Here is a 26,444-nt window from a genome sequence, read left to right on the forward strand (position 1 = left end):
GGGGGCAGCGGGCCGTGCTCCCGGCGGCTCTTCTTTTTCTCTTAAAGACGGATTATCTTTTAAATGATATTTTTTTTAATTTTTAATTTATTTTTTTTTTTTTGGTGCGGGGTTCCTGCGGTGCCCGCGCTGCGCGGGCGCGGTGGCTCCGCGGGCGCGGCCAGCCCGGCGCGGCTGGGGTGGGCTGTTGCACAGGGCTCGAAGGATCTAAGTAGCTCCGGACTTTTTCCTCCCCCTTCCTCCCCCTCAGCTTCGGCTCCGACCTCTCTCCTCCCAGCCCGTCGCCATTTCTGGAGCAGGTTTTCATCATCATCATCATTATTATTATTATTATTTTCTTATTATCTGGCACGCCGGCCCAGCACTGGGCTCTCTGTCCGGCCGGGGTCGGAGCCGCCCGGGGGCTCCCCCCGGCCTTCCCCCCCCCCCTCCCCCGGTGCTGCTTTCTATTTATTTTCCTCTTTCCGGAGCCGGGGTTGATGGCTCCCGGCCCGGGGGGGGCGGCGGGGGCCCGGGATGCCCCGCTGTGCCCAGGTACGGCCGCCGCGCCTTAAACACCCCCCCCCCCCGTCCGATTTTTTTTGGGGGGTGGGAGGGGTGGGTGCTGAGTCCTTGCTCCAGCATCTGGCTCCCGCGCAGCAGCGCCCTAAAAACCCCTTCTCCCGAGCGCTGCTCCCCGTCGCGGGGTGAGGAGGAGGGGGGGGACACGACACGACACCCGGACGGGATACGGGACGGGCCGCCCCCGGCCCCGCGGTGCTGCCGGGGCGCGCAACGTGCGCGCTGGAGGAGGGCGAGGAGGTTTGGGGGGTGCAAAATGGAAACCAGATGCCGGGGCAGGGACGCCCAGTGCTGCCGTGAGCTGTCGGGGAGGGGAAGGGGGGGTAAAGCCGCCTTGCCCACCCCCCCCCACACCCCAACCTCGGCATCGCTCAAAGTGCGCCGGGAGTTGAGCGGAGCGGCGCGGATAGTGGCGATGGGGCGGCGATAGAGCCGCGCTCCCCTGCCCTGCCTCTCTCGCCTGGCGCTTTTTTTTTTCCCCTTTTCTTTTTTTTCTGAACGCGAGGAGTTGAAAAGCCTGTTTACTTTTTGTCTTTGATGTTGGGAGGATCTGGTTTTGATTAGATCAATACTCCTTTTTTCTCTCTTCCCCCCACCCCCCCCCCTTTTTTTTTCCCCTGTGCAGAGAGGAGGCTCACAGGATCCCCTGCTGACTCCAGGCAGAGGAAGGCAGAGGCGCAGGCAGCTCCTGGAGCAACTGGGAGCCCCTCTCCCCATCGGGCTCCGGAGCCATGAGCAGCGCTGTGGTCCTCGCCCACCTCCCAGACCCCAGCAGCAGCTTCAGGGAAGACGCCCCCCGACCCCCTGTCCCGGGGGAGGAAGGAGAAGCACCATGCCCGCAACTCGCCAGCTCGTTCCTCCCCAAAAGCCAAAGCTTCAAGGCCATGCCGGTGCCTCCTGCCCCGCGGAGGAATGAGAACGGACTCGGGGAGCCGGAAGGCAGCGCATCTCCAGACTCCCCCCTGGCCAGATGGACCAAATCCTTGCATTCCTTGTTGGGAGATCAAGATGGTGCCTATCTTTTTCGGACCTTCCTGGAAAGGGAAAAATGTGTGGATACCTTAGACTTCTGGTTTGCCTGCAATGGCTTCAGGCAGATGGACCTTAAGGATACCAAAACTTTAAGAGTAGCCAAAGCTATTTACAAAAGGTACATCGAGAACAACAGCATCGTCTCCAAGCAGCTCAAGCCTGCTACCAAGACCTACATAAGGGATAGCATCAAGAAGCAGCAGATAGATTCTATCATGTTTGATCAGGCACAGACTGAGATTCAGACCGTGATGGAGGAAAATGCTTACCAGATGTTTTTAACTTCTGATATATACCTCGAATACGTAAGGAGTGGAGGAGAGAATCCTGCTTACATGAACAGCAACGGACTGGGGAGCTTAAAAGTTGTCTGTGGCTATCTCCCGACCTTGAATGAAGAAGAGGAATGGAGCTGTGCAGACTTTAAAAACAAAATCTTGCCTTCAGTAGTTGGACTATCCAGCAAGACGTTGAGGGTTACGGCGAATGTCAGAGCTACGGAAACGATCGAGAACGGATACAGGTAAGGGAGCTGCTGGAAGTTGTGCTTTGGTTTAACTTTGAGGACTTGGAGAGTGATTTTTCAGAAGGCTGTTGGGGTGCTGGGAGCTAGCGGGGAGTCTGGAGGCTGAGCCTCCCATGGGGTTGGGAGCTCGGGGGCTTCCCCACACCTCCAAACACTGGAGTTTGGGGGGTGTTTGCCGTGTTTGTGGGGTTTTTTTCCACTCTGTAGAGAGAAAAACAAGATACTGTGCTCTTAAGCCCTATTGGCTCTTTCAGTTCTCTTGTAGATCAAAAACTTCATAGCAACTATGTCCTCCGGACATACGTTAATTATTGGTTCGACTTTCAAACCTATTAAGAACAGTAGTAGAGTGGATCATAGAGACGCATGAATAATGTAACCTACTAGTTCCCCAACTCCACCATCAAACAGTGTTTAACTATGTTGGTTATGTGGGAAGCAATTGTGCGGTCATGGAGGAGGAAATGTATGCACTTATTACATCAAACTCTGCAACTTGCTCAAAATCTGCTTTTATTTTGACCCTGTGTGTGTGTGAGAGAGAGATGTACAGCCTCTCCCATCGCGTTGGGTGTTTTATCGTGTCAGAGCCGTTTAGGGTTGGCTTTGAGCTGTTGCATAGAGGAGAATGCTTCAGATTGAGTGCTTAAGGTGCTAGAGAGATTCCAGGTATAGAGTCGTGGTCCGTCCTTGGTGCTCTCCGGTCCATCCTTGGTGCTCTCCTGTTGGCAGCATGTTCAAAGTTAAACTCATTGGGTCGTAGTCGTGTCTAATGGCAGCTCAGGAGGATGCGGGGAGCGTTGTGTGGTGGCAGGGTCTTCCCATGCCCTTGTCTTGGCGTGTGCCTGTGTTGCTGAGCCCTTTTGTTGGAAATGTTGATGGCACAGCGGTGTGATGGTGGAGAAAGTAAGAGCCATCTCGAAGTGAAGGGGGGGGATGGGAAAGAGAGACTCCGATGAGCAAATGATGAGTTGTATAATCCTCTGAAAATGTATTCTTTCCTCTCCCCACCCTTGCCATAAATGTGGATTGTTGAATCAGGGCTGAGAGGAGAGGGCTCTGCTGGCAGATGTGCGCTCTCCTCCGCGGGCCCGGGAGGTTGGGGTTTGGTATGGTGAGTGTTTGACATCTCGTTTACAGGAATTTTGAGAGCGTGTCTGTGATTCATGGACATCAAAGGGCATCAGGCTTCTCCCGGGGAGGCTTTGCTGGAGCGCACCCTGCTCCCTTGCCCTGCAGAGAGCTTCCAGCTGTGCCCGGCTTCCCGGGACCAACTCGCCAGGAGGGTCCTCTTGCCTGTCAGGGTGCTGCAGAGCCAGGGGCCTCTCTGGTCCTCTGCCTCTTCTGGAGTCCCTCCCTGCCCACCAAGGGGTGATGGAGGGGTGATGGGTGGGGTTGCAGGCAGGAGGGATGCGCTTCATCCCAGCGTGGCCTCTGGACCTTTCCTGCTGGGGGGACAGAGTGGGGGGGCCACTTGCTGGCAGCTGGTCTGTGGGGGGCTTGGGTTTTGGTATCCTCATCTCATGCCCGTCTGAGCATCTGCTGTTCTGCAGAACCTGGTTTGAACTGCTGCCCTTCGCTTGCTTTCCAGGAGGGGGACGTTTGATGCTTTTATCTCTCAGCCTTTGTTGGTGTTCAGTGCTGGAAGGGCTTGGCTGTAATGTTCTACCAGAGCTGCAGGCCCTGCCACAAACCCACATGTGCCTTGTCCAGGAGACCTCTGGCAGGATGGTCGCTGCTTGTCTGATTAGTGCTGGGTTTTTCCTTTTTTCCCTTTTTTTCTTTTCTTTTTTTGTCTGGGGATTAATGCAGCTTGTTCCTCACATGTCAGATCTTCCCTCCTAGGACATTAGGTGGTGCGTTTTGCTTTGATCACCTTCTGTTGAATTTCCAGGAGCTTTTGCTCTCCATGGGGCCAAGAGATCTCGATGCAAAGAGAGGGGAGGTCAAGCTGAGCTGCTTCTCAGTTCCTCCCTGAGCTCTCCCGTTTGTGAAGCCACTTGTGTGTGCATGTGCTAGAAGCCGAGGAGCATATGGATGGGTTATCGCTCAGCAGTTAGGGTGGTGTTTAGGATTGGAGCTGATGCTTGAAACAAAGTCCTTTCCTGGTGAGTGGCCAAACCACACCTCCCTCCTCGTGGGTGTGATGGAATTAAAGAGTTTCTGCTCCGCGTGTTACAGTTTGGAAGCTTTGGAAGCTCAGGGCTGGCTCTTGCCATTCGCTTCAGCGGGTTTCAGTGTGATTATACCAGTGTGAGCCGGGAGTGCTGGGCTGAGCGCGCCCGATGGCAGGAACAGATCCATCTCGGGACAGGAGAGCGCCTGGAAATCCCAGGGCACGGAGTCACGGCCAAAACCACGGCAAAGGGGGAGCCCACAGAAACTGGCCAAGTGGAAAGACTCTGTTCGGCCCCAGCTCCGGTGATGGACAGGAACAGGAGAAGCCCAGTGAAAACACGGTGTTTGTGCCCGGCTGCGGGGCAGGCGTGTGTGTGCAGACTGCTGGGCGTATATTTGGAGCCCTAATACGGGGAATATTTTGAATGTAGAACCTCCCTCTTGTCCTTCAAAGTGACTCCCCTCCCCTGCATGCTGCGGTGTGGTTAAAACTGGCCTCCCCACGCTGCGCCGGACCTGGCCCCGTGCTCCAGGAATTCCAGCTATTATTTATCCACGCTTCTAAATTTACCATGCGCGTGTTTGTGTGCGCAGAGAGAGCGTCTTCCTTCCCTGCATTTTGTTCAGTCCAAGGTGGACTCATCTGCCTCCCATTAGGCTCCAACATCAGCGGGGCTGGCCTTGCTTTGGGAAGGCTGGGGCTTGCAGATGGCCTTCTGCCGGCTCCCAGAGCTTCCTGGCCTTTGAAAGGACCCGCCGGTGGAGCTCCTTGTGTGTGAAGTTATTGGAACCAAGTTTGGCTTCAATTATCAAAGTAAATGATGCCATTGTAAAGCTATGCTCCAAGCAGTGTTCTACAATTAGAGCATGGAAGCTGTGATTAACATAGTTTTGTTAAAATATACTTTTTTTTTTCAGGTTTGTGCATGCAGGGTTGGGTTTTGTTGGGTTTTTTTCCTCCTTGTCTTGAAACACCCAGTGATGTTTGTCTCAAGAAAACACTTAATGAGATTCAGTTTTGCCTCAAAGTGCTCCTTGTAGATTTTCTTCTCTCTCTCTGTAATTCTGCGGTTTGAACTGCCAGAGTGCTTTTATTTCTGAGGAGCAGAGTTTGACAATAAAAAAAACCCAAACCCAAAACTCCCATGCTCTGAAACCACCCCCTCATAACAGGGGGATGCAACCCCTGAAATCCAGTCCCCCTGAAATTCCCCCAGCATTCTAGTACCTCTGATACCCCATCGCCCAACGCAGCATAGAGAGAGTTACATGCTGTGTGTCACTGCATTAAGATAAGAATAGGCTGAGAAACATCAGACATTCTCCTTGAAGCTCCAGAGCAACTGCTACCTGACAGCTGAAAACACTTTGCATATTGAGTTTGGAGCTGGGGTGTGTGTGTGTATGTGTGTGTGTGTGTGTGTGCAGCATCTGCGGCAGGAGACCACTGCTTTCCCCTGGAATTTAAAGTCCTTGCAGGCAACTTGGTGCATCTGGGTGCAATTACTGTTAGTAAGGTGGCTGGGTTTAATAAATAAATAAAAATAATTTTAAAAGAGAAATGTGGTGGAACAGCCCCCATTGGTGTTCTTAAAGGATGTTGGGAGTGGAGTGGGGGGGGGCTTGCTTTAAAGATATATAGGCTACAGGGGGTTATTTTTGTCTGGCTGTGATGTGTTGGTAGGTGAGTTGGTGCCCGTTGTGGATGGGAAGATCAGTTAGTTCTGGCCACTTTCTCTAATGACACGTTTCCAGATGCTGTGTTTGGACACACCTCCTCTCCATGGTCCATGTTCACACAGACCCGCTGCCTCCGCCTCCACCCCAGCCTCTCCAGCAATCTCAGCTGCTGGAAGAAGGTGGCCAAACAGTCCCCCTGGATGGGGCCAGGGATGTCCCAGACACCTCCCAGCAAGGTGGTGGCCCTGTGGTGGGGAGCATCCTGTGCCCCTCAGTCTTCAGGTGTGCTCTAGAGACCTGAGGTGGTCTCAGAGCGATCATCGCTTGTGCAGTCTACCCAGAAGCCCACCAAGGACCCAGGAGCAGTGATTTGGACTGCACAGCCCCCTGCAGCAGAGTAGAAGGCTACGTGGGCTTTAGAGGAACTTTGTTGTAGTAGTAGTAGGCTAACTTAGCTTTCACCCACATGTGGAATTAATTTATCTTTGAAGATTTAACTTCTTTCCTGTGGCATTCCTAGCTATCTCTTTTTTTTTTTTTTCTTTTTTCCTTTCTTTCCCTTTTCCTCCTTCCCAGATACATATTTTTTAACATCTTGATCTCCCCATCAGAAATGCCTTGGCCTCCTTTGGAAAGGAATGCAGCCCCGGCTGGGCTGAATACCTGCCTGCAGCCAGCCCCGCGCCTCTCATACCAGAGAGGCCCATCTTCCCCCACCATGCTCCCCCACCTTTTTCTCTCCACATCTCCCCCCCCCCCTTTTTTTTTTTTTTAAGCCTTTGTGGAGGCTCCTGTTTTCGGTGCTGTTGTAGCAGGAGTGCGTGGTGGGGGGGGTGCCTGGCTGTGAGGGATGGAGAGCAGGGAGGTGGGAGGACATTGCTGCTCACTTAAACCCAGCTGGTCCCCTCCGACCCCTGTGGGGGCAGGGAGGTGGAAAGCCCATTAAAAAAACCCAAGCGGAGCCTGCTGTCACATTCCTTAGGCCCCCAGTCCCGGGTAAGTGGCCCTAATTATTAAAATCAGCAGCCCTTATCAGATGACAAGGCCTTTTGCTTTGATATACAAAGGCAGAAGCTTAACAACCCCATCCTTCCCTGGAAGAGGAACAAAATGTGCACCTTAACATGGGGCTTTCAAACCTCTCTGCATAATCCCCTTATCGCCTGCTGAAGGTATGTATATTGATCCTGGCTGGGAAGTTGGAGTAATGGGAGGCAGCGGGCAGGAGGATGCCCAGGACCCCCCTCCCCATGCAGTGACCCTGCCGTGGTGACCCTGTCACGCTCCATCATAGCCCGTGTCGCTGCCCATGAATTTTTTGTGTGACTGCTTTTGGGTACACAACTCAAAGATCCAGGCTGGGCTCTGGGTTTATTTCTCCAAGTGAAGCTGGAGGTGTTGGCATTGCTTAGCCACGTGTCCACATCCTGCTGCTCCTGTCCTGGCATCCCCTGTCCTCTTCCCCACCCAAGTCTATGCACAGACCCACAAGTTGAACAAGTTGTAGGTTCTCAAAACCGTGCCTTTTTGTTGTGTGTTTTTTATGGTGCCAGGAAGATGGCACCCCTCTTTGGGACACCAAGGCTGCCAGCAGACTTCAGCCATGTCCATCCCTCTGCTGACCATAGTGGTCCCACTCCAGGAGTTTCAGGGAACACAGATACCACAATTTGTATTCCCGAAGGGACCCCAACTCCTGACTTCAAGTAGGTGTAAGCATTTAGTAGTATCTCTATGGCTTTCAGTGGGTCTTGAGCTATGAATTTCCTGATCTTTTGCCTGCGGATGTCAACAGCAAAACTGCTGACCTCAGCAGGGCCGTGTCAGACTTTAAGGGCCAAGTCTTGGAAGGTATCAAAGTTTGTAGAAGTGCTTCCTGAGATTTTCTACAGCACATTTCCAGTGCTAAAAGCAACACCTTTAAAGTTGGGCTTTGGGTGCGTTTGGACAGAGAGTGTCCTGGTTCCTGCTGGTCTGAGCAGGGGACGGTTAGTTGCTTCTGAAGAGGTTGACCAGCCAGTGCACGTGGTTCCCATAAGGAGAGTGCTACCATGGAACTCATGTGCTTCTCTCTAGCTGAAGACTGGCTGGTAACTGGGTTCCTGTTTTGCTTGTCCCTAGGTCCTTCAAGAGGAATGATCCCGTTAACCCATACCATGTGAATTCTGGCTATGTCTTTGCCCCAGCAACCAGCGCCAACGACAGTGAAATATCTAGTGATGCCCTGACGGACGACTCCATGTCGATGACGGACAGCAGCGTGTAAGTATCCTGCGTTGGCCGGGTCCTTGTGGGATGCGCTGTCTGTCAATCCTCGTCTGCGCCCGTGTGCCGTTGGGTCTTACGGGCATGACAGGTCTGGGTTTGTCACCCTGCTTCTGCTCACTGCTGACTCGGGGCTGCAGTGTGTGCCCAAACCAGGAGGTGTAGTGGGGCACGGTGGCCTTGGTCATCCCACAGTCACTGGAGGTATCGGATGGGGTGAAATGATGAATCCCTCTATTGTTGTTTTGCAACTGTGGCTGAGCAGGCGCATTGTGCCCTGCGCTAATGGGGCTGCCTGACGAACCCGCAGAGCGTATCTCCCTGAGCCTTTGTCTTAAGGCCAGGCTTCCTTAACTAGTTATCAGTCATCAAAGAGGAGGAGATTACTTCCTGTAGGAAGTACTTTCTGTAATTAAGGTTTGTCATTAATGTCAGAATGTGCATTAATAGGGCCAGTGACCTGAAGGGGCAAATAGCTGCTCATCTGGTGTGGCTCGGGCAGTCTTCAAAGAGCCATTAGCGTGGAGCTGCACGGATCAGGTCTGGGTGTTTCAGGAGCATAGGGGTGAGAGATGATGCTGTGGCTGAGCCCAGGACCTGCAGGATCCGTCTAGTCTTTCCTGACTCTGCTGGGAAGCGTGCAACTGGGAGCAAGTAATTTGACCATTGTTGTCCCTCAGTTGTCCCCAGAGAAATGGTGCTGGTGTGTCTGGGGGTGGAGGAGGCTGTAAGACTCACTCAGTGCTCCTAAGGACCATTTTCTTCAACTGGGCAGAATGTGCTGTTTGTGTTTCCATGATCTTCGCTTCCATATGCGTGCTCTAGAACAGCCCACAGTCCTGGTCCTCACCTTGTGGGTAGAACTTTTCTGGTGTCTCCATCAGGCGTGCCCAGCGATAACTGCATACTCCTCAGGGAGGTTTGCATGCTGGGTTTCTAAAGTCAACAGTGTTGCGTGATGGTGCACAACAGAAACTGGGATTTACCAGAAATCCTTGATGTGTAAACAAAAGCGCTTTTTTTTGGGGGGGGGGTTGGTTTTTTGTTGTTTTTTTTTATTTTTAAATGTGCATGTGTGTTTTGAACTGATATTATGGAAAAAAATAGTTTGTTGTCCCACCAGATTCCCTTATTGAACAATATTGGCATTAAATAAAAGAGCTGAATCATAGGGTGACTTCTTTATTTCTTCTTACTGGCTCTGGTTGTATGTGATCATGTGTCAACAGAGCATTCATTGGGTTAGTCATTTCTGGACCAGTGTAGGGTCACTTGGGATTCACAGGGCTAGGATTATACCCTCTCTTCACAGCAATGCCAATTGTAGGCCTTATACAGATGAGAGCACTGAGTGAGAAATAAAGTGCATGGTGGATGAAAGGCTTAACTGAATCGCTTTCAGCCCATTGTTAGTCCAGGGGAGCTTAGCGGGGATGAGAGGGCAGCAGCCCGCTTTGAAATTTGCTTGAACAAGTGAATAGGAGCTCCCCATAAAGCAGCGCGTGAAAGGAGCCTGCCTGTTTTTTCCTGCCGTAACAATAGGCTGCGCAGGCTGTGAGAGTTTGGGGAAGCTTGGCTGATTAAACTGCCCGCAGCTCCAGGTTGGGGGGCGGTGGGGAGGGCTGGGGTGGGAAGCGGGATGGCGGAGCTTGGAGGAATATTTCCTGCCTCAGAGACGGTACCCTGGGCATCCCCAGAGCTGTGCTCTGTCCTTTGGGTCAGAAGCAGGAAGGCATGCTGGGTGTTTTTGGAAGTGGGAGAGGTAAATTGGCAGTTTTGGAGGTTGGGCTTAAAGTTAAGGCTGATGTAAAACTTCTTTTGCGGAGGAGAAGGGCTGCTGCCAAGGCTGCAGTGAGACGCTTGGGATTCGCAGCCGTTCCTGGCACCTGGCTCTGCGGGTTGCCCAAGATGCTGTAAAGGCGTCGGGGGCACAGACCCCACTGTGCTTTCCCAGGCTGAACCCAGGTGCTCTTCCTCCTGCGAGGTTTTACCCCCCTCAGCAGAGCACCCGGGTTTATTCTGTTCCGTCAGTGCGAATGCAAATGAGTTCTTTTGGTTTATATTGGTATCAACTGAAGAGGAAAAACTTGTTCTGGAAAAGTCTGTCAGACATAGCAGTAAAGTGAGTTTTGTTGGCTTTTTAAATAAATCTAAATCTGAATGAACTGTGCTGGAGGTAAGAGGCGTCTCCAAATAATGCACAATCTGCCTTTTGAAAATTTTTTTTTCAATTATTGTAGAAGCTGGGGTCAGTCTGTCCATACGTACTGTGTGATAGCCACAAAGCGTCCTGCAAATTTCTATTTCCATTTCTTGATTGGTGGGGGGAGAGGAAAGGGGATTTTTTTTATTTTATTTTTTTTTTATTTGCTTATATCTTATTTATGGATTTACTTTGGACACAGGGGAATGCTGCTGAGCAAACTTCAAATATTACCTTATCTTACAAACCAGGCTTTTGATGTTGGCAAGATCAGAGGCTTGTTTCAGAGCCGTTGCCAAATGAAGATGGGAGTGAATGCATATGCGCATGAGTCTGATATTTCAAAGCAGCAGTAAAACTACATTCAGGTTAGGTCAGGCACATCTGAGTCAAAAGGCTAAGATAATTGGCTCAGCTTAAATGGCAGCTGACTGGGTAGAAGACTTCAAACTAGTGTTTCCCCCAGAAACAGATTGGCTTAGCCCCAGCCTGGTTAGCTGAAATGTTTATAATTAAACTCTACTATTTAGTGCCTAAACTCTGTAGCTCTTCAGCCCCCAACTTTTAGTAGCCAGGAAAGTGAGTGCAAATGTTTGCTGCTGGAGCAGGGGGGAGAGGTGGCACCTGGAGAACTAGGCTTAACCCTTGTCCTGTGCCGAAACATCTGGCCAAGCTCAGACTTTTCACTGCAGAGGCACTTTCTCCTGGTCTGGGGGCAGGGGGTCTGTTTCAGCATCAGGCTTCCCCCCACCCACATATCTCTTGCTGAACTGAGCCCAGCTCCATCCATCTGTCCACCCTGCAGTTGAGGGTTGCCTGTTGGTCACCCCTGTAACTCCCACGTTGTCTGTTTTCCCTTTGTTTTGGGTGGAACACCAAGGCTTTTCCACCACTCATGGAGGAGCTGTAGGAGCCTGGCCCCACTCCCCAGACTACCTTTCCCAAACTGCTTCACAGCCTTCCCATCCCAGCCAAACACCTTTATTTTCCATCACCTTTAAATTCCCTGTGTTGTTACAAGTTGTGATGCCCTCCTGACAAGAAGGAGCAGGATGTTGGGTGGAGTCTTAGTTGGAAGGAACAGTTTTTGTCTCACCCAGAGCGAGGAGCTCCCAGCTTGGTGGCCAGAGCAGAGGGGTTGGGGATGGCATCTCGTGCTTGCAGACCTGGAGGGAGGTGGGGAGCGCAGAAGAGCTTCAGGGCTGCCTATTGTCCCCTTGGTCATGTCTTTGGGTGCCTCGTGTTGGATGCACAGACCTTCAGCTGCTTCCCTGCTCTTCCCCATCCCACCTCTTGTGCTCCCATTCATAGGGGACACCTCCTCTTTAATTGAATATGTTAACGGGATTGGTCCCATAGGTACATTTGCATATAGTGTGCTCATGCTGGCTTTATTCTTACCTTTACAAGGCCTATTTACTCATTACTGCCTGCACTGAAGTTTTCCCTAGGAGACCCTTATCTCAGTAAGCCTCGCTGATCAAATGCTCTCTGAAGGTAGAGGTGATTTGCTTTTCACCTTAGATATGCTTTTCCCCCACCCTTCCCCAAAACTAAGGCATGTCGTGTGCCCCAAGCCCCATTGCTCCTTGGGTTTGTGGAGCAGACGTGCTTGGTGGCTACGGTTGGTGGCCATGGCTGGCTGTGTTGGCCAGCATGGGCCAGGCTGCTTCCTCAGAAAGCGCTCTCCAGAGCCTCATGTTGTGCAGTGGTGACATTAGGACAATTAGGTCCTTTCCCATGTAGCATAAGGAGTGTCCCTGACTCTGGCTGGAGACGGCTTATGCTCGTCTTGTGGCTTCAAGGACTTGAATGCCACATCTTGTGGCATCAGCGGTCCTTGAATGCTCTCTAAGTGTGTTAAGATGAAATTGTTCCAATCTTCTGCTCCAGGCTTTCCAGCTTAATCTTGCTCATTAAAGCAATTTAATGGCAATTGAACGTTTTGGCCAAAATCTTCATAAAGGCCTGCGATGGCATGATTTAAACCTTGAGCATGCCGTGATGGCATCTAATGTTCCTACTCAGGAGAAGGGACCTGGTGTCTCCAGGAAGGTATTCCCTTGTGCCTTGTCTCCGTCTGTGTCTCATCCTTGTTGCTTTTCCTAACCAAAACACATTAGTGTGTGCCCACCACAGCTGTGGGAGGTGACACGCAGGGGTGCTGTGCCACACGGGCTCCTCTGGGCCACCACTGCCTGCTAGGCCACTGCCGCTCCTCCTGGGCAGGAGCTGTTCTCTCTGCTCAGGAGATGAGTCAGGTGTGGGGGCAGGTGGATGAAAGGGATGGGACCAGAGATCAAGGATATTCAGCCAGTCTGAGGGAAGGGGTGGAATTAGACATTCAGGATCTCCAGGCATGCTCTTCCGGCTGTCCTCACTGTCTGTCGAAGGCCCTTTAATCCTAAATGAGGTAATTTTTTGTGTGGCCGGGTGAAAACACCCTGTGTTGCCTCCAGCAAGCTGTGCAGGGGGCTGTTCCCACCTGTGCTCCTTGCCTGGTCTCTTCTCATGGCTTTGTGGCCATGATCCAGTGTGGCTGAGGGGAGCAATGTCATGCCCAGAGTGTACAGCCCGAGTTGCTCATGCCTGTTCCAGCCAGCCTCAGGGCAGGAGAAACTTCTTGGATCTTAAGAAGGACTGGAGATTAGGAGCAGCCTTTTGGTGAACATCCTTCTTCAGCCCCTTCTTTCTTCTTTCCATAGTGCCAACACCCCATTGATTAACAGCTTGAGGAAAGTTGTGGTCTCAGAGAGTGTAATTTAGGGATGGAAATGCAAGAAGAATAAAGGGCAGAAGCAGAAACCTGGCTTTGGAAGGGCCTTTCTGTTCTCAGAAGTGAAGCTGATGGGATCTTTGGCTGTCTTCCCATGTGGAGTTGCCTTCAGCTTGCTTTTCAGCTTTTGCTTGATTACTGCACAGCCGTGCAGATGGTGACACAAGCCATTCTTGAGCCACCAGCTGTTAGAGGCTTCTCCTGGCTTCAGGTGATGTCCAGAGGGCTCAGTACCTCTGGGAACATGGGCCTGTAGCATGCCTGGGTGGTTTCAGAGGTGACGGAGAAGGACCTTGGTTAGACTATGGAGAGAGCCCTGACTGACAGTGACCTCTCTTCCGTGTGCAGAGATGGGATCCCCCCATACAGAATCGGGAGCAAGAAGCAGCTCCAGCGGGAGATGCATCGGAGTGTCAAGGCCAACGGTCAAGTTTCTCTACCTCATTTTCCGGTAAGTTCAGGTGGGAGCTGCAGGGTATGGGGTGGCTGTGGCAGATGCTGGGGCTGGGAGTGGCCAGACCTGGCCGGAAAGGGCAAGGAGAGGAGAGCGTTTCCATCCCAGTATGGTGCCAGAGAAGAGATGCTGCATGGTGGTGGGCAGGAGCCACGCGCTCTCAGCATCCTTAAAAATACCTGCTTGTGTACAGTCACGTCATGGCCCTTCCCTGAAAGACAAGGGGAGCTAATTAGGGATTTTGAGGGGCACTGAATATGTCCTTCTAGTCTAAATCCAACAGAGATGCCCTGCTTGGGTCTAGAGGGAGCCTTGGCTTTGGCCACCACCCTGACACCTCTACTGGTGGCGAGCAGACTGGGTCTTGGCCTTGCGGCCTTCTAAAGCCCACGGTCCGTAAGGTGGCGGGAAGCAGGATCTCCCAAGCGAGCGACACTTGCGGCCGATACGCGCCCAGTGTTGAGGAGATCTGATCCGCGGCGGTGCCGCACTCGTGAAAATTAACTCACTGACTCGCTAATTCGGTTGACTTGCAGCCTCCCAGTTCCTGCAGTGAATAAACTGTTTACACAGACAAGTATAAACTTATCTTGTCTTGAGATTAATATGCTAAAATTCCTCTTTCTGCTGTCTTAAGCAGCAAGAAATCATCGATGATATTTCTTGGTGGGGGGGTTAGGGGGGGTGGTTTGTGTGGTTTTTCTTTTTGGTATTTTTTTCCCTTCCTCCATAAAGAAAGTTCTATAGCCTGAGCTTGTAAATTAGATTATTTTGTCCCAGGGCGTGCAAATCGACTTTCTCTGTAAGGCAGTGCTTTGATCAGGGGCTGAATAGAGCCAGCTTGTGTAAGAGTGACAATTTCCAGCAGAGTGGCCTTTTTCTACCCTCACATCATTTCTGGAGCTAAGTGGTTGCCGGAGAGAGGCCCCACCTCATCTGGTGGGTAGTATGTGAAAGAGTTGGCAGTTCAGCTCTCTGCTTTCAGGGGGGAGTGGGGGGGTAGAAAAAAGGGAGAGAGAGAGAGAGGGAGAGTAGGGGAGAGGAGTGGGGTGCAAGAGGGTGGCAGGAGGGAGGGCAGACTTGGGTGGGTGGTTTCTTTTTCCTCTTCCCCCCCCGCCCCCTTTTCCTGCCATGTTTGCTTCTTTTGGCAGAAATTCACGTTTTGCCTTTTTATATTCTGCACTTGATTTGGAGATGTTCCCTTTTTCCCTTGATAGATCTGCTCGAGGCAGCCAAGCTCAGCAGTGTAGCACCGCTAGCCTGCAGCAGCTTTCTTCATTTTCTGTACAAAGAGATGGAGGGGGGGGGGAAGAGATCTAGGACACTGTTGAGACAACACTACCTCAAAGGTGCCCAGTGTGTAGCCAGGAAATAAATTACCAGCACTTCTCTGATCTGCAACCGTTTGACTTTTTTTTTTTCTCCTTTTTTTTTTCTCCTTTCCCTTTTTCTCCCCATCTTATTTTTTTTAATTTCCAACTCCTTTCTGTTTATACTCACTTTATTCCTTGAGTTAAAGTCTCTCCCTCCCACCTCAGAGGGTTTTTTTTTTTTATATTTTTTTTTGATGTTTGACAACAGTCTTTGAAGATTTTCTACTTCAGAGTAGCTACTGATGGGCTGGTTGTACTACAGAGAGAACAAGCGGGGTTCCTCAGAGTGCGACCAACTGCTCCTGCCGAAGGCAAACGCTGGTGGGGAGGATGTCACTCCATGAGGCCACAGCACTAGCTCATAAAAATCCAGAGCAGACCATGCCTAGTTGTGGTCGTCTTTTCATCCAAACATGGAAACACAACAAGCGTAGCGGGGCTGGCGATGCCGCTCCGGCTAAGCGCCCGTGCCGCCCGCTAAACATGCCTTGTGCCTTCTGTCCCTGCTCCTTGTAGAGGACCCACCGTCTTCCCAAGGAGATGACCCCAGTGGAGCCGGCTGCCTTCGCCGCGGAGCTCATTTCCCGGCTGGAGAAGCTGAAGCTGGAGCAGGAAACCATGGACAGTCTGGAGGAGAGGCTGCAGCAAATCAAAGAGGTAGGAGGATTAACCCTCCTGGGGCCGGGCAGAGCTCACTGCATGCCATGGTTTTGGGGAGGGGAGCAGGAGGGGACTGTATCGTGCCCACGGGGAGCAATGTGTTTCGGTCACACTGCCATTGGTGATCCTGTTGGAGGGGTGAGGGGGGGATGTTCCAGCGCGTGCTTTGCCGGCTTCCCGTCCTCTTGTATTTATTCCTCACCATTGCTTGGCTGGCAGGACGAGGAGAAGGAGGGCTTGGAGCTCCCCACCAGCCTGCAGAGCAGTCGGGAGATAGTGAACCCTCAGCATCCGCAGCACCCACTTTCGCTTCTGCCCTCCGGCAGCTATGAGGAAGACCCCCAGGCCATCCTGGACGAGCATCTCTCCCGCGTGCTGAAGACCCCCGGCTGCCAGTCTCCTGGCATGGGCCGGCACAGCCCCCGTGCCCGCTCCCCCGACCGTCTGCCAACAGGCAAGCTGCAGCCTGGTGTGGCCTCGCCAGCAGCGTGCGCCCTGGTGGGTAAGGGATTTGTCACCAAGCAGACCACCAAGCACGTCCACCATCACTACATCCACCACCACACCGTGCCCAAGACGAAGGAGCAGATCGAAGCGGAGGCGGCACAGCGGGTACAGTGCTGCTGCCCTGCGGGCAGCGATTACTACTGCTACCCCAAGTGCAAGGGCCACCCGAAAAACACAGACCCCCCTCTTCCTCCGCTGGAGCCCTTCAGGTAAGCGATGAGCTTCTGTCTTTGTTACACCTACCCCAAACCATCACCCCATCATCCCCCTTGCAAGGGGAACTGACCCTGACAGCCCCGCAGCAGCGCAGGGGGCTAACAGTGGGCTTGTGTCCCCTTCTTGCCATCAGCAGGACAGGGACGCTGCCGAAGAGGCCGGGCAGAGGACCGGAGAGCATCACCCTGCCAGCTGGGGACGGGGGGCTGCCTGGCCCTGGAGGGGTTCAGCTACCAGGGGGCGAGTCGGACCGGGCGCAGAACGTCTGGCAGTGGATGCTGGAGAGCGAGAGACAAAATAAGCACAAGCCCCATAGGTAAATACGCAGCTGTCTGCAGCAGTATCGCTCCCGGTAAATATTTATATATTACATGGGCTGTCTATTTTTACAATCGCTAAAAACAAATGAGACTCTTTGCTCCTCCGGTTTAATATAAAAGCTGTTCCGCAGAACCAGAAAAACCACAAAAATGTCATGTTTTTGGCAATAAACCTCCTTTCATGTTATGACAGACTTTTGAGAGGGAGCGAGCAGAATAGGAGCTGCTATTAAAGTCATATTTTCCAGCTTTTCTAACCCGACTCCTTCCCCTCCCCAAGCACACAAAGCACAAAGAAGGCCTACAGCTCCGACTTCGCCAAGGGGGCCCCCGGCCGCCACCACCCGTGGGGGACCGGCAGCCACCCGCGTGGGGCGCAGCCTGCCCACCCCTTCGTCCAGGACCCCGCCATGCCCCCGCTCACCCCACCCAACACCCTGGCGCAGCTGGAGGAAGCGTGCCGCCGGCTCGCCGAGGTCTCCAAACCGCAGAAACAACGGTAACAGCCATGGGAGGGATGGTCCTGGTCCCGCGGTGGGGATGGTCCTGGTCCCGCGGTGGGGATGGTCCTGGTTCTGTGGGCGGTATAGTCCTGGTCCCGCACTGGGGTTCAGGAGCAGCAGGGTCAGGAGAGGTTTGCTGGGTGCTGGTTGTGCTCATCTGCAGCTGACTCTTGGGCTGATGGTGGGCCAAGGCAGTGGGTTCTCCCTGTAGGTAGAGGGTCAGCGTGAGGCTGGACTGTGGGGACGTGTGATGGCACAGCGTGGCCATGCCCCAGGGATGAGCCTCCTCCTTCCAACCCCACAACCAAACCCTTCCAACCCCAGTGCAAACAGCTCTGATCCTAGACTATTACTTCCACCCTTTTGATGGCTGTAATTTGCCCATTTTTCCTCTGGGACGGACTCCAGCTACATACCAAGTGGAGAATTGGACTGGTTATCGTTCATTTGGGTATGGAAGGATAAATTAGCCCACAGCATTTTTAATTCTTCCTTTGATTGTTTACAACATGTGAGGGTTGATACAAAGAGCGAACTTAACGACCCACAGGAGACTTCAATTAAGAAGATTGTATTTCAACCAATTTTTTTTAAGGGTTTTTTTTTCCTCTCTCTCTTTTTTTTTTTTTTCCCCTCCCTCTTCCCCACTTGCCCTCCCCCTCTCCACTTCAGATGTTCAACCTCAAATCAGCAGAGGGATCGAAACCACTCCGCTGCCGTTCAGGGGGGAAACACCCCTTTCTGCAATGCAAGTCTAGCAACAGAAGAGTGAGTATTGCACGTGCAGAAAAGGCTTGGGAAATATATATATATATCTCATAATTATATTTTCATTAAACGGATTGTGCTTTGAAAAGAGAGGAAATTCTTATATCTGAAATTTCGTCTTTCAAACATTCTTCTTAAAGAAAGAACAAAACATTTTCAAATCTTGTCTCTGGCTCTTTTTAACTTGCATTCCTGTAAAGTGGACAAAGATTGGATTAGTCTAATTACAGGATGGTTCTTTTAACAAGAAATCTGCTACAGAGAGGTCTAAAATGGCCTAAATAATTAAAGTTTTCTTTCTTACCCTCTTCATCTTAAGCAATGAGTAATGTTTGAAGTCCAGACTGAGCCACCTGACTAGAGCCTTTCATTTTTAATTGGTTGACCTTAAGTCCACCAGCTGTCTTTGCTAGCAGCTTTTTTTCTGAAGCCACTCTACAAAGACTTAGAACAAATTAGGAAGACTAAATTACTGCGGACTAACACTTTGTGACCTTTTGACACGCCGAGTGTACGTTGCCTCAGAAGCAGGCGCAGATTGGGCTGCATGGCATGCACTAGAGCCTTGCCATTTTGCTGGGTAATATTGGTTTAATTATTCTTTAGGAAGCGTTTCTTAGCGCAGATGACAATATCCAGTTAATTTTATCCTCACTGGGGATTAAAAATAAGATCTCCTGTGTACTTCAGGTGAAGAACCTGGCGATGGTTTGGCTTTGTTTGGTAGTCATTGGTGGTTGCAGGTGTTTTTGTGCATGAGAAGAAAGCTTGACCACTGCTTTGTCTGATGGCAGATGAAATGAGCCTGTTAAAATCAGAAGTGTATGATACCAGGGCTCACCCAGGGGAGGTTAGCCCATAGGGAACCCCTGTGCATGCTCACCTGCCCCACAGTCCTGCTCTGGTGCTTCCAGCAAGCACCTCACCCCCATCCCTTGGTTCTCCCATCCATATAACAGTACAAGGTCTCTGCTGCCCGTGGCTGGGAGCTCTGTGATGCTGTGATTCCCGCCGTCAACAGCGAGTGGGAGCTGGCGTGGGAGCACAGTGAAGGGCCAGGCAAACTCATGATGAATTCAGGCTGAGCACAGGAATATCTGACAGGAATATCACACCCAGGATATTTCTGACCAGAGTTACGTGTGGCACAAACACTGTTGGGTTGAGCGCGGTGAAATGGCCTGTTCTCCGGTGGAAAAATAAGAGAGGGCTCTGTGTGTGTTTGCTGTTTTTCAGTCACAAAGAGCCAAAGAAACTGCCAGTTGTTCACACCTCTCAGTCCAGTGAGTTGGTTGTCACCTATTTTTTATGCGGAGAAGAAATTCCCTACAGGAGGATGTTAAAGGCCCAGAGCCTGACACTTGGGCACTTTAAAGAGCAGCTGAGCAAAAAGGGAAATTACAGGTAAGAACCTGGGATTTGTTTGTTCTTTAGTGTATTTTAATGTCAGAAAGAATAAGCTGATGCTCTGCTGGTCTACCTGCAATGACACATCCACCTCCTGTTTCAGAGGCTGTAGATCTTGCTCTTTTCCCGCTCAAACCAAGAGCGACTTGGAGATGGAGAAAGGGGCTCTGAGCTGCAGGTTGGCTGCAGGACCACCTCCTCTCTATCTCCTTCCCCAGCCTCCTCCCCCAGTTGCACCAGGATGCAGGCTGGGATGGCTTTGTGGCACAGGCACAGAGCTTCAGGGTTCAGTTTCCAAACCAGGGTCAGCATTCCTCTTGCTGTTGGCCTCCTGCTTGTTTAATTTATTTATTTATTGGGGTTTTTTGCAATGATATAGTTATAAATGGGGGGTCAGTAGAAGGCTGAGAAGGGGACATGTCACTGAGATGCACTGTGCTCGTTTTTCCCTTTACTAGGGGAAAAAACCAAAACCCAAACCTCTGCCCTGCAGGGAAAGCTCCAGCAGCAATACTGAGTTCCTCCTCAGAAACACCAACAAGCCCTGCCAGTCTGGTTTCCAGGGCCCTGCTCCCAGTTTAACCAATCCACTGCTTCCCCTGCACTGGTCTTTCCCATGGCAGTGGCTTCAGGGTGGCTGTTCCAACTGTACTTTCCCAGTGGATCTAGGCACTTGTGGAATCACTTGTTGGCCACTTCTGCAAGGGTGAGGAGGAGAGGGAAGGTCCATCTTTAAGCTTTGAATTTGTGCTGAGTTTGAGGTGTCAGAGAGCCAGAAGGTTTGTCCTGGAACCGGCCGCTCAGATTTAATCTCTGGGTGGTCCCTTGGGTTGGGTATGGGGCTTCCCCACCAGTGCTCCATCGCTGGCCTCTCTCTGCCTTTGGGAAGCCCACCTATGTGGCCCAGAAGTAGGTGACCCCAGGGTGCTTTCAGGCTGGGGGTTGCTGAGGTGGGCTCTGTCTGTGGCTGCTGCACAGTGAGGCTGAAATCCTGCCAAGTCCTTCCCCAAAACCATCTTTGCAGCCCGCCCAGCTGCCATCAGATGGCAGCAACCTGCAAGTACACCCAACCTGGACAACCCCCAGGAGAGGACAACCCGCACAAGAGGTCCCTGGGCTCCTTGCACTGCTGTGCCATTTTCCAGCCCCTAAAGCCTCTCCTGGCTCCTCATGGGGCTGACGCAGCCTCATGCCCCAGTTGTAGACCAGTTTCCCTGGACCCAGTAGTGGTCCGCTGGTGGCTCTGTAGCCCCACACCCCTCCAAAATAAAAATCCTAATGTTAGGTTCATTTTCAGTAACTTTTTTTTACTTCTAACATGATGCCCAAGTGCAGGAGTCATCTCCTAAAGCCTCTGCAGCCCCGAAGCCCCTCTAGGTGCAATTATTTGTGCCTTGTCAGAGTGTAATTACTTTAGAAAATATTTTTAAGTGACTGACAAGGATGAAACAACGTTTTGCTTAGATCTTACCCCTTTACACCTGGGTAAAGACAATACAGAAATTTATAAAAGGAACTTGGGTATGTGCCCAGTATTTTATCTTGCACAGACACAAGGTGAAACTAATTACACAAATGTGTGTACCTCCAGGGAATCATTTTGATCTAAGCTTTGACTTTTGGCTGGACTTTGAGTGAAACTGCGGGTGACCTTCAGGGAAGAGGTCCGCAGTGCCCGGAGTAGCGTGTGTGTTACGGGGAGGCACTAACTAGGCCGCTTTGGTCACATCTGGCATTGATTTCTTTTTAAGGCACATTTAATAAGCATGTCTTTGAAGCCCTTGCCTTTCATTTAATGCACAAAGACATGCAGAAATGCTCCGCTCTCCAAATTCTTTATTGATTGGATCAGTTTGTGAGGCGGGTACCACGGGCTCCCGCCATGCCAGAGCCAGGCCCGGCCTGGGGAAATCGCCGCTGTGCTTCCCTCAGCACACACCCCCAAACCACCTACCCCCCCGCCAAAAAAAAGAAAGAAAAAGGCAAAAAAGAAAAAAGGAGAATTAAGCAGTGATTTAATACTGATGGCGTTAACAAAAAACAAACATCCACACACAGAAAAACTGGGTGGTGTCGGGTAATCTGAAGATGGCAGCGGTTCAAAACAGAGCTGTAACGCCAGGCCTGCTCGCCTCGATTGGTGCCAGATGTCCCAAAAAATAATAAAAATAAAAAAAAAAAAGAAAAGAGCAAAGTTTGCCACATAAAATATGTTTCAATGGAAAGCCCTTTTCTGAGCAAATAGGAGCAGAGCGAGTCGTTTGAAGATGTTGTGGGGGAGGATTATTTTTTATTATAGATTTTTTTTTTTTTGCTTTCCTCCTCCTTTTCTTCCCCCTCTCCCCCTTTTTTTACTTTGTGAAATAAGGTTGTAATTATGTAAAAGGTCATAGCATGTTTTCTTAAATAAAAATTTTGTAAACACAGCCAGCGCTTGGGCCGGTGGAGGAAGTTACTGGGAAGAGCGGCTGTTATCTGGAGAGGGGCGGAGAAGGGGAAAGGGAAGAGAAAGTTCTTTGTCATTCATTCAAACTTGCCTTGGGTTTTTTTGGGTTCGTTTCAAGGCTGCTGGCCTGGGGAATTGTGGCCTTGACCTGCAGCGTGGAAGTTGGTGGGAGTTGGGCCATTGATTCCAGTGAGTGCAGGCTCTGAAGGACTTAAATAAGATGTTTTTTCCTTGCTGAGCCATTAAAGATGCAACATGTGTCAATGGGGCTTGGAATGACTTTACAGATAATAAATCCTAGCTGTACCTGGGCTGAACGGGGCTGGTTTCACCTCGCAGACTAAGCAGGCAGCTTTTATCCCCTCCTACCAAGATACTTTTGAGGTACCCTAAAAACAAATAGATTTACAGGCTGTTTGTTACTGAGTATTTGAAAAGTGTGTCATAGAACAGTCACTAAAAAAACCCAAACAAATTAAGTTCTAAGGCCCTGCCCTGGCTCTTTCAGTTTTACTGTTAAAAGTGAGCTTAATCTGCTCTACTTTCCCATCCTAAAAAAGTACTAATTACAGACCCTTTCCCCTAGCAAACATCTGCCCACCTCAGTTGTCAGGAAGCTACAGGGAAAGGGTGTGTGGGGGTGAATTATTATATATATATTTTTTAAATTTTTTTTTTCTTTATAAATCATCTGATGAAGCTTTTTCCATTGCTGGCCATCAGCTGGCAAAGTGCTTTTTCCAAGGGAGCAGGCCTGTCCGAGGAGGTGCGCGGCGGCAGACGGACAGGCTCCCTAAATGCTACCCCTCTGAATGGAAGCCCTTCATTTGTGCATATGCAATTAAGCAGCCTTAGAAGGGAGACAGCTCCAAACGGGATAAAAGGAACCTTTAATCAAGAAGCTGAACGGTCTAATTCAGGATAATGGAGGGGTCCTTACTGTTTGACACGGGAGGGGTGGGGGTGCTTTTTGTCTCTGGGAGCGTTGGCTTCATGATCTAACGACCCGGAGCAAAGGAGCAGGAATGCAGGACACTGCTACTTGACCTCCCGTGTCACATCCCGCAGGCTGGACCAGGGCTGCTCCGCGCCTCCCGGGGCTTGGAGCATCAGACATAGATACAGGAGGTTCTGTCACTGGAAATGGATATGAGGAGCAGGCATTTGGGGGTTCCAACAAGCCACTCACAGGTTTTTGGGGTGGGGTTTTTTTGATTCCTTTTTTTGGGTAGGAGTGCCACTGAGTTTCAGTTCCCGTGCTGCAGGAAGCTGGGATGGTTTCCTTTTCATCCATCCCAATGCCTAAAAAGCCTCTCCTTTTAATAGCAGTTGCTAATTTTAATGTTGGGCTTCGGCCTTGAAACAAGGAAACACATGAAAGAAAGAAGGTGGGGAGAGAGGGGAACCTTAAGAATGCTTTGCTTTGAAATTCTATTTATTTATTCTTTAAATAAGAGATTTGTCGTGCTTTCTAATTCCTTCATGGCTGAGGATACCCACTGCCAATACATAGCACTGACTCACCATAGAAGCTGTTGCCACTGCTGAGGAGCATGCACAGCCCTGCTCCCTCCATCCCAGAAGCAGCCCCAGGGATGCTTTTGTGTCGCTGAACCTGAGCAGCCCTGGGGGTTTCCTGGGCACTGGAGGAGCACCCTAGGAGGGAGAGATTGGAAATGTTGTGGTTAAAAGAACTGCCAAAGTATCCTTGGATTTACCTTTTGATTTTATATTTTTTAACTGTGTTTTTAATTCTCCTTACCACAGATACTACTTCAAAAAAGCAAGCGACGAGTTCGACTGCGGCGCGGTGTTTGAAGAGATTTGGGAAGATGAAACCATCCTGCCCATGTACGAAGGGAGGATTCTGGGGAAAGTAGAAAGGATCGATTGATGGCATCTGTGTTTTCTTAAGAAAAGTTAAGCTAGAAAAGTCTTTGGCCCCATAACAGTAGTGATGACAAGGAAAGGAAAGGAGAGGAAAAAAAAAATAACAAAACTCTGAAGGAAAGTTTTGAACCAATGAAGAAAAAAAAGTGAAGTCTGTGAAGACTTTGCTGAATTAGCCTTAGAGGAGAAAAAAAAATGGCATTTATTATTCATGAGTTGGGTACTGAGATGATAAAAACCCTGAACTATTTATTAAAAACATGACCACTGTTGGCTATTGGAGATGCAGACCGTGTTTGAGAGACTTCCATACATAATATATGATTTCCTGGGGATCTGAAATCTATGGACTAAGAGAAACTGTGTATAGCTTACCTTAACAGTAATCCTTATTGATATTTATTGAACAGTCTGTTTTCCCTAAAGTCCAGTTTTTGGATATGCTGCTTTAACAATGGAGAAGAGAGGGGCTGGGAAGTGGGGTGATGGGAGGAAGGATAATTTTATTTTTTTATATTGTTCCCACTGTCTAAAATTGAGGAGTTTGGCTGTGAGCGCATCCGTGATGGGGGAGGAGGAAAGGAGTGCCCTTGTACCCGGTAGGTCTCCTAGTGAAGAGAAAACTTTTCTAAAGAAATAATAATAACTAATAATAATAATTAATAATAATAAAACTGAAATAAAAATACTGTCCTGCCATCATCTAGAGACCGGTGCATTTTAATCTATGCTGCTCTAATTTGAAATAAAGGTCTTAAGCACTCAAGACATTAGATAAAATATAACAACTTGTTAGTTTGTCCATGGATTTCTGTGGGGTGAGGGTTTTGCTTTGCTGTTGCCAGGGGTGAAGGCACCGTGCAGGGTGTCTTGGGCCCCCCCTCACTGGAGGCAAGGCAGGGCAAAACCCCGAGCCCAGGAGAGCTGTAGGAGAAGCCATCCTGTTCCCCTTTCCGTACTTAGCACACCAAAAGGACACGTTGCAAAAGCCAGGTTATAAAAAAAAATAACACACACAATCCCCCCTGTATGTGTTCCAGGTAGCTGAGTGTTGTGTAGCTGTTGTACAACGTACATTTCAACCACTTGTAACTACCACAGGGCGTATTTTCCGCTGGGTGCGGAGCGCGTGATTTGTTGAGTGGTGGGGTTTGTTTGGGTTTGTTGTGTTTGGGGGGGGTTGTTTTGAGTAGGAGATGGAGAGGGGAAGGGGGGGGGCTTACCTTCCCAGCACCCACGTGAGCCCGTGGACGATGAAGGCACAGATTGGTGAGTGAGTGCACATGGGTGTTGGGATGGAGCTGCCCTTTTCCCCAGAGACACATTGCATTTCTACAGTTGGGTTTCGTGTTGATTAAGTTAATCTGTGCGTTCTGTTTGCCATTGCTACTTTGTGTAAGTCTGTATATATTGTAGAAAATGTATGGTGAAGATATTAATACACTATCTCTAGTGTTTTTAAAATTTAATCAGTACAGTACCTGTGCCTGCATGGTGTTACAGACCATGCGTCGCCCTATATTCAGGGTTCAAGCTTTCCCTTGTTTGTTTAAGGGGTTTATGTATAAATATATTTTATGCCTTTTATTACAAGTCCTGTACTCATGACTTTTGCCATGGCATTTTGTTCTACTTATACTGTAAATTATGCATTATAAAGAGTTTCATTTAAAAAAAAAATTACTTGGTACAATAATTATTGTAATTAAGAGATGTAGCCTTTATTAAAATTTTATATTTTTCAAATTAATATTGTCTGACTTTTTTTTCCCTTTTTTTCTTTTTTTTTTTTTCACCCCTGACACGATGGAAGGTTTCTGCTCATGTTGCAGGGGGGCTGGAAACAGCTTGGCAGGAGCTATTCTTGCTGGGAAGAGGTTGCAGCTCAAGGAGGCAGGGCAGAGGAGCTGGGGCTGCACTTGGGTGCAGTGATTAAATCCAACACAGCTCCTTCAGGGAGCTCAGCTACAAGTTTGGTGTGGGCTGACAGCACCACCAAGCCGACCCGATGGGGAGAGACTGGGCCGATCAAGGCGCAGGGGCTTTTGCTTTAGTAGAGGACGGGAATGGTTGAACTTGCTGATCTTAAAGGTCTTTTCCAACCTGTAATCCTGTAATTCTTGCTCTCTGAGTGGGCTGAGGGAGCTGACGTGTGCTGCTCCAAGGGATGTGGTGGTGCCAGTGCTCTGCAAAGCTGTGGCACATCCAAGGGCTCCAGCGTCAGCCCTTGGGTGATGGAGGAAGTGCTCTGCCTTACCCAGGTAAGCTGGGGGCTGCTCAGGGCTCCCTTAGTCCCCCCTACACACACCTGCTCGAGCGAAGCCCATGCCAAGTCCCAGCTAACGGGGCCACATCGGCCGACACAAACTGGGGGGAGATTTGATGGAAGCTGAGCAGAACCAGTGCTGGGGAGCGCCTACCCCTGTGCATCCCTCACACCCAGAGTTATGGTGCAAACACTATTTTACAGCTCAACGAACTTAATTTGTTCCTGAGGGAAGCTGCCCATTCCAGGGATGGATTTGTCTCCCAGCTGTCGCCCAGACCTTCCTCTGCTCAAGCACGTACCCCTGGGTAAGCCATTGTGGGAATGCTTTTGGTCTGGCCTGTTGGTACCCAAACCAGGCGCTGGTCCAATGGCACCGACCACTTTCCCGTCTCCCCCCGCTTCTCTCAACCCTATTTTTTTTTTTTCCCCGACGAGGTTTTAAATTATCTGGGTTATTTTGTGTGTAGGAG

At 50.3% G+C, this 26,444-nt stretch overlaps 1 protein-coding gene across 1 annotated transcript; it reads left to right on the top strand.

The window, feature by feature from the left end:
• Positions 1 to 1,292: 1,292 nt before the first annotated feature.
• AXIN2 (axin 2) lies at positions 1,293 to 24,240 on the top strand (the record flags this gene model as incomplete). Its single annotated transcript, XM_084273549.1, has 10 exons — positions 1,293 to 2,116; positions 8,039 to 8,179; positions 13,510 to 13,612; positions 15,505 to 15,645; positions 15,868 to 16,364; positions 16,505 to 16,687; positions 16,972 to 17,190; positions 17,867 to 17,962; positions 19,199 to 19,366; positions 23,583 to 24,240. The coding sequence occupies 10 exons, from the start codon at positions 1,293 to 1,295 to the stop codon at positions 23,707 to 23,709; spliced, it is 2,499 nt and encodes an 832-aa protein (XP_084129675.1). The 3' UTR covers positions 23,710 to 24,240.
• Positions 24,241 to 26,444: the final 2,204 nt, after the last annotated feature.

The sequence above is a fragment of the Gallinula chloropus genome (genome assembly GCF_964237585.1).
Source record: "Gallinula chloropus genome assembly, chromosome: 20".
Classification (NCBI taxonomy): domain Eukaryota; kingdom Metazoa; phylum Chordata; class Aves; order Gruiformes; family Rallidae; genus Gallinula; species Gallinula chloropus.